The 12,629-nt window shown below is 39.8% G+C and overlaps 2 protein-coding genes and 1 long non-coding RNA gene across 3 annotated transcripts; all 3 read right to left on the bottom strand.

The window, feature by feature from the left end:
* Positions 1-289: 289 nt before the first annotated feature.
* Positions 290-1,700, bottom strand: LOC125315262 (ribonuclease 3-like protein 3). Its single transcript, XM_048279715.1, has 3 exons — positions 1,248-1,700; positions 954-1,100; positions 290-553 (listed from the first exon to the last, which is right to left on the bottom strand). Exons 1-3 carry the CDS (start codon positions 1,698-1,700, stop codon positions 293-295), a joined length of 861 nt encoding a protein of 286 aa, XP_048135672.1. The 3' UTR covers positions 290-292.
* Positions 1,701-8,802: 7,102 nt separating this feature from the next.
* Positions 8,803-9,254, bottom strand: LOC115732560. The gene is made up of 3 exons (XR_004014395.2): positions 9,089-9,254; positions 8,946-9,016; positions 8,803-8,850 (listed from the first exon to the last, which is right to left on the bottom strand). It is a non-coding gene; the product is annotated as an uncharacterized LOC115732560 (long non-coding RNA).
* A 256-nt stretch (positions 9,255-9,510) lies between these two features.
* LOC115732559 (negative regulator of systemic acquired resistance SNI1-like) lies at positions 9,511-12,235 on the bottom strand. Its single transcript, XM_048279714.1, has 7 exons — positions 12,106-12,235; positions 11,860-11,941; positions 11,457-11,550; positions 11,302-11,385; positions 11,123-11,212; positions 10,405-10,476; positions 9,511-9,669 (listed from the first exon to the last, which is right to left on the bottom strand). The coding sequence occupies exons 1-7, from the start codon at positions 12,233-12,235 to the stop codon at positions 9,511-9,513; spliced, it is 711 nt and encodes a 236-aa protein (XP_048135671.1).
* Positions 12,236-12,629: the final 394 nt, after the last annotated feature.

The following is a 12,629-nucleotide window of genomic DNA, read 5'->3' as shown; positions in this document are numbered from 1 at the left end:
TGACTGATCAGGATTAAACATCACACTATCGCAAACTATTTGCTCATCGTACTACTTCATAGGATCTGTAAAAATAGGCAACGGTTAGGTCACTGTCCCTAGCATTCTGCGTTGTGTAGACGAGGACGATCTTGGCTGCCCACCCGTTGCCCATCTTGTGGTAGCAAAAAAGAAAAAAATTGATGCCACAGACCTTCTCGATGAATGCTTAAAACCGTCATGTAAATAGTCTTCATCATCACATTTATTCTTCTTCTAGTTTTCCCAAACCACTACCATTTTCATAGCTACTCTATTTGTCGCAGAGTAATCTTGAGATGTTTTCTAAGGCATCTTTGGCTGCTCTATTCAGCGCAATGTCCTTCTTGGGTTTGTATGTGCCTCTTCCCACCAGCTGGCCGTCTATAAATACGAAGAAACTTGAACTTTCACTCCACAGATCCTTGAAGCTCAACATCAAACTCTTCTTTTGGCACAGTTCATATAGCTCGGTGACTGGATGCAATTTTAAAGTTGTTGGACTAATTATCGGCTCCAACATGCTTTTTGAGACCTACCATATGTGCAGACAATATGAAATTGGTTAGCAACATGTTCATGGGCTTTACAAGTAACAAATATTCAGAACCCCCCCCAAAAAAAAAACGACTAGAAAAAAATAGGTATTTAAACTTTTTTCTCATGGATGAGCCAAACGTTGGGTGGGCCTAAGTGGGTGGCCTAACCAGACCCATTGTAGCCCGACTTCATGTGGTCCTACCCAGGCCCAAGCTCAACAGTCTAGGCCCGTTAGTAGAAAAACATGGGACTCTGCTGGGCCAAATAATATCATTTCAAAATCATTTGTCGTAACTTCAGATATTAGAGACAAATAAAACGAGCCAAATGTTTCCGACAAAGCCTGAGAAAGATAGCATGAAATTAATATGAGTGATTGCAATATGTATTATTACCTTCCACACCGTGTCCATTGACCAATTGCTATCAACGAAGACGGCACCGATGGTTGATTCGACGATATCGGCTAAAGACTTTGGCGCGTCAACTAGACCACATGAATGCAATGGGAAATCTAGAATCTGTCGTTTGAATTCTTGAATCTAGGACACATCCATGGAATTGAATTAACCGAAATATGATTTTTTATTCAAATATATCAAACAAACAGATACAGTGGCATGCATGATAGGAAGAAATCAATTAAGATTCGGTCAAGCTTAAAAATTTCAAAAAATTATGAAACTTACTTGATCCTCAAAAAAAGGCTTCCTATGGTGCATATACTGATGCAACCCGAGCTTGATTGCCGCGCGTGCGAGCTTTTCAGTGTCCACATTGGCTGCCCGGAGTCGGGTCGGTGACCCGGGTTCCATGTCTGGATACATGAAGTACAATTCCTTGGCGAACAACAAATTGAGCACTGAGTCTCCGATGTACTCCAATCTCTCGTAGCAAAAAGTCTTGCCCGTGAACGTGTGATGAGTGAGAGCTTCTTCGAGCAATCTTTTGTCATTGAACTTGTACTGCAAGATCTCTTCGACATCGTCGAGGCTCGGTTGGCACTCAATGCGATTCGATTCCAGTTTGGAACCGCCTTCTTTTCCATGTATGTCGAGCTCTCCCAATTCAACGATAAGCGCTTCCTCTTCTCCTTCTTCCTCGTGATCAGGAAGTGACTCTTCTTCTTTTGAAGATTCCATGGCAAACAAAATCAGTTCATCGGAGGACTCCCAATATTCGAAACGAGGAAGAGGACTGCGAGAAGGTTATACGAAGAGATTGTTGGGGAACGAACTTTCCGAGATTTGTTGCGAGCATATATAAAGAGTAGAGACCAAGAAAGTTGACTTCTTTTGGATAATTTTTTACTTTGACGTCCCTATCTGTTAGAAGTTCAAATTGATAAGGAAATTTTTTCTCTTTAGTTATTTTTTTTTTTTTTTGGTTGGAATTGCTCTTTAGTTCGTTGTTGGTAAATCTCCTTCACTTTTATTTTTTTCTCTGCTTATTATGTTATTAAATCTCATATCTTAGCAACTACTCTTAACCGGGCAAAAAATGTTTATTCTTTCTTTTTTTTTTCCCCTCGATAATTATTTCCCGTTAAAATATGAAATATTATTTAACTTCATAAAGTTATTGATATTTGCGTGAATTTACAAGTCAACATTTGAGTGTCGTGGAATTCTGAAAAATCAAATTTATGAAAATCGAAGTGCTCTGGCAACATAATTGGTATTAAGCAACAATTAAAAGGCAATCCAAATAGGCTTTCGAAATGTAGGCAACTCTTTAAATTATATTAAAGGCAATGACACTACCTTATTTCGTAGCAGCAATAAATGATGCCATCTACCTTATGTTGACAAACAGTCAAATGGCAATGCTCCTGCATGTGATGCCATTTTGAGATACTAATGATGGCCAGTGGCAATATCACTTCATTCTTAAATTGAGGAAAATTTTGAGAATAGTTAAAAGGGAGAAAAATAATAATAACAATAGAGGAGCTCAATCTACAATTCCATGCAGAAGATGTTGCGCGGAACAAGCGATCGAACAATAAATAGACAGAACAATAAAATAAATCGGACACCGGATGTACATGGTTCGGTCGTAGAGACCTACGTCCACGGGAAGAGCAGAAACGAATTCCACTATAAAACGAGCGATACACGGAGATTACAAACCCACACTCAAGTCACTCAAACACTCTCGGTGTTTCTCAAGCCCCAATTACATTCAAGAACGCACACAATGTTTAGCCCCCACTTCCTAGCGAAATAAATCCCACGAGCAAGCACTCGATAACCGGTGCTTCAAGAACTCTGCATCAACTTCGGCACACCAAGCACTCACACGAAATCGGTGCTTCAAGGCCTCGTGCAATCTCTCCGGACATGAACGGCGCGAAGACCCAAGCTGCGATAACCTTCGTCTGACAAGCGGAACAAATATATACGAATCTCGGTAAAAGTCGGATGTCAAATTTCCTAATTTGAGTCGTTATCTTTTCGCCCAAGAGTCCAACGCCAAATCCGCATGGGTATATCGGTGGACATGGACTTTCCTTTCTTTCTTTTATTTATTTATTTTCTTTCCTTAGTTGATAACTCTTTCCCCAAAATTTGACATAAAAACAAAATAGGGATTATCCAATCCGTAATATTCAAATCTCCACAAATAACAATTAATCTTGCGTCGGGTCTCATTTAACGGGCACAAACTCGAGACATAATTTCAACAATCTCCACCTTGCCTCGTAGTTTGAGCCATGTCACAATCGCTTCGCTAAAATCCGAACTCCATCGCTACTACTCTCCCAACGACCCCAATGGGCTCAACCGCCACAGACATCATCCAAGTCCAAGTCGCGCTTGAACTTCGCCATAACCGTGGACCTCATCAGAATTCCAATTGAACATGCACCTTTAACTGTTCCACAATAACTTTCTGATACAAACTCCTTAACCACAGATAAAACAAAACCATTATTGCATCCATATCCGTCGGGCGATCGAACACGTACCTTGTCAATATCAGCGATTAAAGCAACCGTTGGCTCTATAGGCTCCACCTCGCTACAAGCACCATCTGTGTTGATTACCACGCTAGTACTCACTACCTCGGGAGTTTCTGGTTTCAACTCCACCTCAAGTCGAACACCGTCCGGATCCGTATTAACACCGCCACAAACACTCCTACCCCGAAGTACTGGAGACTCGTCAAAGGTAATTTTTCTACTGCGAACAGGTGAATTTATATTTGAGCACCACAACCGATAGCCTCGCTCACCTTGTGCATAGCCATGGAATATGCACCTTGCCCTCACATCGAGCTTACCATCACTTACTCGATAATAACACGGGCAACCAAGCATTCTAAAAATAGAATAATCATCAACGTTACCCGACCACACTTCTTCGGGAGTCCGAAATCCGATCGCGATCGATGGAGATCTGTTCACTAGGTAGCTCATCATACTAAGCGCATCCACTAGAACTCTTCTAGCCGGACCAGCACTAGAGATCATTTTACGGGTCATCTCTAGTAATGTTCTGCTCATCAATTCTGCAAACTGTTGTGGTCTACCGGCACTAGTGCGATGTTTCACTATGCCCTTCGTCATGCAGAATTTATTTACCAGCTTCGAGCAGAACTCCATGCTACTGTCGGTTCGCCCATGCTTGATCAACTTACCGGTCTCCGTTTCAATCAAAGCTCTCGACCGCGTATTCCCGACAACAGCATCAAACTTGTGCACCGGCACAGACACCCGTGTCTTCCTCGAGCGGTCGTTAGACTCTCGAACGGATGTCGACGTCTCCGAAGCGAAACCCGTCAATGTCTCACCTTGAAGTTCATACAGACCACCATGCTTGACTCCTTTCATTATCACTAGGGCACCTCGAACAATCTTCAGAACTCCACCTTGTGAAGAAAACCCGCATCCAGTTGAATCTAAGGCATCCAAGGAAATTAAGTTCTTTTTCAATTCAGGAACGTATCTTACTCCGATCAATGTCCTCACAATATCATCATGCATCTTGATTTTAACATCACCAACACCCACAACATCGCATTCGGCGTTGTTCCCCAACCGCACTTTACTACTATCCGTGCACCGATAAGTAGCAAACAAGTTCCTATTTGGTGTAGCATGAAAAGAACAACCAGAATCCATAATCCATCCGTCAAATGACGAATTCTCGATGACAGATAAGACCCTATCGACACCATCGGAATCATCGGCTACAGCTGCAACATCATCTGTAGATTCAACTCTAATTCCCTTACCCATTTCGTTTTTCATCTTTAAACAATTTCTTCTAAGATGCCCTCTCTTGCCACGGTTCCAACAGACAGCACCACCGGTCCTAGATCGACTGCGTCTATTCGAACTCATACTACTTCTACTACCACGAGTATCGCTTCTTCCTCTATTCTCACCTACTAAAGCGGTAGATACATATTCGCGAGATTCTCTTCTACGGATATCCTCACTTAAAATCAAATCTCGAATACCATCAAACGTCAAACTTGTTGACCCGGAGGAATTACTAACAACGATAATGATAATATTCCAGCTATCGTGCAATGAGGATAGTAGAATCAAAGCACATACCTCATCTTCAAAGTCAATATCAACTGAACTCAATTGACTAACGATCACATTGAATTCATTGATATGATTAGCAACAAACGCACCTTCGTTCATCTTCAAATTAAACAGACGTCGCATCAAATAGACCTTGTTGATCGTAGAGGGCTTCTCGTACATATCCGACAGAGCTTTCATCAAACCCGCAGTGGTCTTCTCTTTGACGATATTAAACGCGACGTTACGAGCCAACGTCGCTCGAATAACACCCAGCGCTCGTCTATCCAGCAATTCCCAATCAGCTTGCTTCATCGTCTCTGGTTTCTCCCCGGACGGGGGCAAGTGCGGCTTCATCCGATATAGATAGTCTTCAATCTGCATCTTCCGAAAACCAAAGTCCTTCCCCTCAAATTTGTCGATTTTCACTTTTACTTCTTCTGTTGCCATCGATTCGCTTCAATTCGACAAACCTAGCTCTGATACCAATTGTTGCGCGGAACAAGCGATCGAATAATAAATAGACAGAACAATAAAATAAATCGGACACCGGATGTACGTGGTTCGGTCGTAGAGACCTATGTCCACGGGAAGAGCAGAAACGAATTCCACTATAAAACGAGCGATACACGGAGATTACAAACCCACACTCGAGTCACTCAAACACTCTCGGTGTTTCTCAAGCCCCAATTACATCCAAGAACGCACACGGTGTTTAGCCCCCACTTCCTAACGAAATAAATCCCACGAGCAAGCACTCGATAACCGGTGCTTCAAGAACTCTGCATCAACTTCGGCACACCAAGCACTCACACGAAATCGGTGTTTCAAGGCCTCGTGCAATCTCTCCGGACATGAACGGCGCGAAGACCCAAGCTGCGATAACCTTCGTCTGACAAGCAGAACAAATATATACGAATCTCGGTAAAAGTCGGATGTCAAATTTCCTAATTTGAGTCGTTATCTTTTCGCCCAAGAGTCCAACGCCAAATCCGCATGGGTATATCAGTGGACATGGACTTTCCTTTCTTTCTTTTATTTATTTATTTTCTTTCCTTAGTTGATAACTCTTTCCCCAAAATTTGACATAAAAACAAAATAGGGATTATCCAATCCGTAATATTCAAATCTCCACAAATAACAATTAATCTTGCGTCGGGTCTCATTTAACGGGCACAAACTCGAGACATAATTTCAACAGAAGAGATGTATCATCTAGTATGTGTTTTCGACTCAAAGAGATGTATCACGTCATTTTCCATTAAAGGTCCAATTTGACACGGAAACAAAGAGATAAAGGGCCGTCATCCAATATCGAACTATTTTTAACGATTGTCCTTTTTTCTTCAAAAATGTTAAGTCCATATCTTAAATTATCTTTCACGCATCAAACTAAGTCCACTAAACACCGAGGCAAATGACGTATTTAGTTTGGGTGAGGGAGAGTCATAATTTTGGTTCGACGGGCCATTATAGGCGGATTGTTTGCTCGGTATTGACCATGATAACTACTGCCTTTTTTAACATAACAAAACTTGTAGCCTTCGTAAGCTTCATCGATGCCCCACACTTCGCTGCTAAGATCAGGTAGAAACATCATTTCCAGCCAATTCATACATTGACTATTTTCGAATTATATTTTATTTATACTTATATAATCATAGGGATGGGTTAAGAAAAGATTGAGATTGAAAAAGATCCTCTAGATGCCGACCTCGGTTGGGGCTTACATCGAGCGAGACATTTAGATGATTGAATGTTGTCGATAGATTGAGCCCCTTGCATGGATCAAGAGCCCCCTCATCATGGTAGCAATAGTAAACTGTTCTGTCTTTATTTTTATTTTTTTATTACTCTTGCCATATCAATGTGAACTACAGATTTTTCCATTCTCCCCCTCATAAAAAGTCAATGGAAATTGATATGTGCAGGAGTCTCAAGGACTTTGTAAGATTCGAATTATTTAAAAAAAAAAAAAGGCGTGGACATAGAATTGAACATAAGGAAATTTCAAGGAACTTCTATTGAATGAGAACCTTGGACGCATGCTTGCTTAATGACTAAATTTGAACGATAAACTTATCCATGGAAGTGAATGTAGAAATAGTAAAAATCTTAAAATACTCAACTGAAAAGCTTTTATAATCAAAGATAAATACTAAACCTAAGAAATCTATACTACAAATTTCAAATTCAAATGTCAAGCAAATCTAATCCAAGTGATCTTCTGCAAAAATCTGATGGGATCTTTGAATGATGTTCTACAATTTTTATTCGAATTGTATTGTCCATGTTGAATGTCTTGCGAGACATATGTGTCACCATTGATTCTTCCTGTATCTTTAACAAGGCATTTCGTTGTGCGTTCTAATCTTCCCGTTAAGAATCTCTGACTTCCCCGCAAGAATCTATAACTATCTTTTGACTTGCGCCACACATCATGGATGACCTATAACCACTCTTATCTTCTAGCTATAATTATCCCTTACTTGACGGATCCTTCTTGCCGGATATTTTGACTTTCTCTCATGTTTCGAGTTAATGGACGCTTGACACATGTGATGAACTCCACTTCCCTTACCGTGTCAATTGCGGGTTAATTAACTTTGCTGGAGTTATTATATTTAATTTTGGTAATTTTGTAAAATGTTACTAACAACTATAAAAGTCATTTTGCGCAGTTATGTGATAAATAGATAGCTCATCAATGAAGCGACTAGACAAACGGCACCATGCAGGGCTTGGGGGTGTGGGTAAGGTACAAGAGGTTTTCTGGGGCTGCATAATTTCAAAATAAAATTAAAATGAGACATTTATAAGTTTTTGTAAAGCGGATGAAAAATGGCTATTAAGATTTCACAGCTTTGTTCCTTAGACATTCAAGAAAGCTGAACGAGTTAAACATACATATCAACAATGACACTTCTTTACAAATCTCAATGCCTTGGAACTATTTTGTGAATGTTGAAAAATGTAAGTGTTAGTGTCAAAATCTTACTACATTTTTTTTTTCTATTTATGAACAAAAAAATTAACGTGCTCTACCTACTCCGCTGTAATATCTCACTATTGAATTTTGAGAATACTCCTCACTAATTTGTGTAAAATGTATTCGTTTTTCTTGATAGAAGGAAACAAGTAAAGAATTGTTTTTCATGATATGTGCTTTTAACTTTTTCAGCTTTCTTGAATGTCTTAAGGGAACAAAACTGTAAATGTATAACTCTTAATTAACATCCTTTTTAAAAAACTTGACGCTCAGTTTACACTTCATATAAGAGATTGGTACACAAGGTTTTACTCCTAAGAAAACTGAAGGGCTTATCTTCTCTCTGATCTAATGGAGCCAACAAAAGATTCACAAGATACAATTGATGGAGGCGACGAGTTGGAGAATGATCAAGATTGTTGCAATTGCGTCGAAGAATTGAAGAACCGACAAAGGGATCGCGAGGAAGGGAAAGCGACGACGATGTTGGTGATGATCAAAGGCGAGGGCCAAACAAGAGGGAGAAAATGTTGTTCCCGAAGAACAGACGGCAAGGGTCGAAGGTTAAGAATCGGCAGAGGGATTGCACCGAATCCAATGGTTAATGCATCTAGTATTATGAGACAGTCATATATTGGTACCTGAAGATATGCATCTAGTATTATTTTGAGAGGTAGAGACAGTCATATATTGGTACCTGAAGATATGGAGACAGGATCTCATTATTGTCAGTTCATCTAGTATTATCTCCAGCAATGGAGTTCTGCACTGAATCCAATGGTTAATGCATTCTTAATGGTAAACGGAATTACCAAACCAAGGTGGTTTATAAGGTGATTAAAACTGGGAAACATGTACCTAAAACCATCAGCTCTTGTAGTACAGCCATTCTTATCTGCTTGGTTTTTCAACACATCAAGCTCCAAAATCTAAAAGAACACAAGTCAGTACCTCAAGTAGAAAGCATTGCTCTAAGTTCCCATACAGCAAAAAACAATTACCATTGTCATAAGTTTCTGCATAGCCGTGCAAGTATTGTCCACAGCTTCAAGTGAAGCAATTACCAAAGAAGTGTCACAAACCTAGGATGACCTGGCCTCTGAAAACTCTGGAAGTATAAGATCATTACCAAATCCAGTGCAAAGTTGTAGCATCTCACACAAAACAGATGGGCAATCCTTCATCAAGTGCTTGTAGCTGAATCTTCTCGAGCACTACACAGATGGCGATGCATAATAATTGACTGTCCTTGTACAAGATTTTACAAGATAACATCCCTTTGTAAGATTGAACCAAGGATTTTTTTCTCTCTTTAAAAGACAAATTAGAACAAGCGCAAATGAAGACATTGCTATTGTTGCCTTAAGAAGTAGTAATTTAGCAGATATAGAAAATACCAAAAGCATGCTCAGCAAAGACTCCCTTATGACAGTCCAATCCATGGTTTCTGCAATAGCGTGTAGTCTCTTAAGCCTTCATTGTAGGGCACAAATGCACAAATTAATGGGTTTACGATGAGACAGGACATTTTAACTTTATAAAAATTGCTGAGATACTGAAGTAATAACATATTTCTCAGAGACTGCAGTCAAATAAGACAAGGAAAACCAATATTTTTCAAGCCATAGAGAACCTGTTATCACATTAGACACAAAAATTACACTTGGAGTAGAGCTGTAGAGAACAAAAATAAATTGGTGTCTGGCATAAACAGCAAAGAGGAGTCAGGACGCTGGAACAGATATAAATATTTAAGATCAGCTAACAGTGTAGTGTGACAGTTACCAAACAAACTCTAGAATAGGAGACATTAACCAGACAGAGTATACTGTGTCATTAAAGATTGTGTTGGACTAATTACCTCCATTTTCCCTTCTTAACGAGAGTTTCTGAATAGTGACTAGCATAATTTTCCGACGATAGAAGAGGAAAGAAGTTCTTGATCATTTGTCAATTTACCTTTAGCTCAACTTACTGCTTCAGCTTTTAATTTTGCACACAAAAGTCCCACCAGAAAGAGGGTTTCAAGAAGAAAAATGCCTATAGAGCTAACAAGTAAGATGCATGATGTAAAATAGATCAAGCTTTTCCTTTTTGTTCCTTTTGTTTTCCAGCTTTATTGAACTAAGTCAATTTATTATGAGCAGCAGATGGATATAATTCACAGTTCACTCTCCCCAAAATGGAATGGTCGGTAGACATATTACTAATGCAACATTCTAAGCATGATTTACCAACATGGGGAACCATCTATTCACCAAAGCAAGAGAGTTCGGTTTAGTTGGCATAGCACTGAAAATAAAACAGGTAAGCAGACCTCCATATCAACTACTTGACGATTTGTCCCATCCACCAGTGTAAATAGGCCTTGTATCAGAAGATCAAAACCCTGCAGTTCATCAAAGAGCTTTGACTAACTATGGCAAGTTTCATGGACCACTTAAGAAGAAACTTCAAACAAACACCAGAAGGTTAACCAAAAACAAGCTCAATCACCACCAAGACCCTGTGATAAAAGAACTCACATTTGCAATCATGAAAGTGCAACAGCACTTTCTATCATCTTCATGAAGTACGAAAAAAATGCTTTACTCTTCTTAGGTCGTGCTAGGTTTTAGAAAGAGTAAAAGAAAAACAGAAGGAGAGACTGCATTATGCCACCCAACCAGAACCTAGTTTTTATGAGAAATTGAAACATAATCATATATCCGTAGCCGGCTAGCATTTTTAATATATTACATTCATATGCATGTTTACACGATTCAAGGTCTAGATATATCTACCGTTAAATGCATTTCAGTTCACAAGTGGGTCGCATAACTAATCACTATTGGCGCCTCAAACCTACGGAAAGTGTTGAGAGCAACAAAACAAAAAAGGAATGTTACAACTGCAAGAGAAGATATCGCATAACTTTCAAATCAATCAATTCCAAAGAAATGAAAAGGGAACAGATTAGCCAGCATACACAAATTCAATCAGTTTAAAGTACTATAAAATGAATGTCATGAAGCATGTCTTAAAATTCAACTCACGGAGGGGTCAAGTGGTCCACAAGGGTTTTCGTTAACTGCTGCTCTCCCACTAGTGGCACTGTCTGCAGCGAGAGACAAGGGAGACCAAGGCTGTTACAGAGGTGTTGCTTTAGCAATTGAGGAGAGAGAGAGAGAGAGAGAGAGAGAGAGAGAGAGAGAGAGAGAGAGAGTACTAATACCTCCTTTAGCACTTCAAGCTCAGGTTGAGCAGCTGAAGATGATTCGGATGTACCTCCAACAGATAAGAACACGCGAGGATAGCACTTCAAATAGAGCAAATTCAGAACTTTGGTCATCCTAAACGAGTACATCAATATACAGAGGGGCCATTTACCTTTTCCAACTCGTCAAGAAGTTGGAAACTCGCCATGATAGATTGCAGCAATTCTCCGGTCCTGAGAATCCGAAAGATAGTCTCCAACATTTTGCTGTCGCCACGAAATGAAAAGAAACTCACAATCAACTTAATGGGCAACCAAAAACAAAGCATTAAATCAACAGAAAACCTCTAGTACTCATGAAAGGTAAGGAGCGACCCAAATGTAGTGAGACCAAAGAAACCAAGCTGAACGACACAACAGACAGAATCAATAGGTGATTGCGAAGGACTAAAGTCTTGATAGTCGAGCTTAGCTTAACTAAAGTCTTGATAGTCGAGATTAGCTTAACATTAACACGTTCGAGATCTCAATTTCAACATCTAGCACAACGACAATCACAGAGAGGGAGAGAGAGACCAAATGGGGAGATTACTTGGTCGGAGGAGTTCCATTTTCTGCAACGACCGAGGCACGCGAACTGATTCGAGGAAAGCAATGCCTAAAATTTTTCAATTCCCCAGAAACGAACAATCACAATCATCAATACTGAAGCTCGCATTCGAAGTCGAAACAAAAAATGCCGCCGATTTTCAAAACATGCACGTGGAATCGTCAATCCAACAAAAGAAAGGCGTGAACTTTTCGGGAAGAGAACACACGTACGATCGTCGTGAGAGTAGCGAGGGTCGCTGGACTCGAAAGCATCGAAGACCGCCAAGGCGTTCTCTTCGACGCCAGCTTTTAGTCTGACCCTCCTTTGGACGCTACCATCAGTGGTCTCGTCTCTCGCCATTGCCGTTCCCCCGCAGCTTCCGGTCTTCTTGCTTGCAGAGACTTTCAAACCCTAACAATTGCAGAGAGATGGGGACTGAAACTGATGACCGAAGCTTTTATGGTTTTCCCGCCATCGTTGTGTCGGGCGTAGAAGAGGACGGAATCGGATCGACCCGAACTAACAGCTTGGTGCCCCGAATTTTACAAAAAGAGAAAGGAGAAAATAATAAAAGGAAAGATTGAATATTTTCATAAAAAGATAACAGATCATCATATGACAAGTTCCACAAAGAGATAACGATATATATATATATATATATATATATATATATATATATATATATATATATATTAGCACAATATTCAATGTAGTGTTTATATTTTTTATATATATTCAACATAGTCCATGAATT

This window comes from Rhodamnia argentea, chromosome 5, assembly GCF_020921035.1.
Source record: "Rhodamnia argentea isolate NSW1041297 chromosome 5, ASM2092103v1, whole genome shotgun sequence".
NCBI lineage: Eukaryota > Viridiplantae > Streptophyta > Magnoliopsida > Myrtales > Myrtaceae > Rhodamnia > Rhodamnia argentea.
The sequence above is the reverse complement of the archived record's forward strand: the minus strand, read 5'-3'. Positions and strand labels throughout refer to the sequence as shown.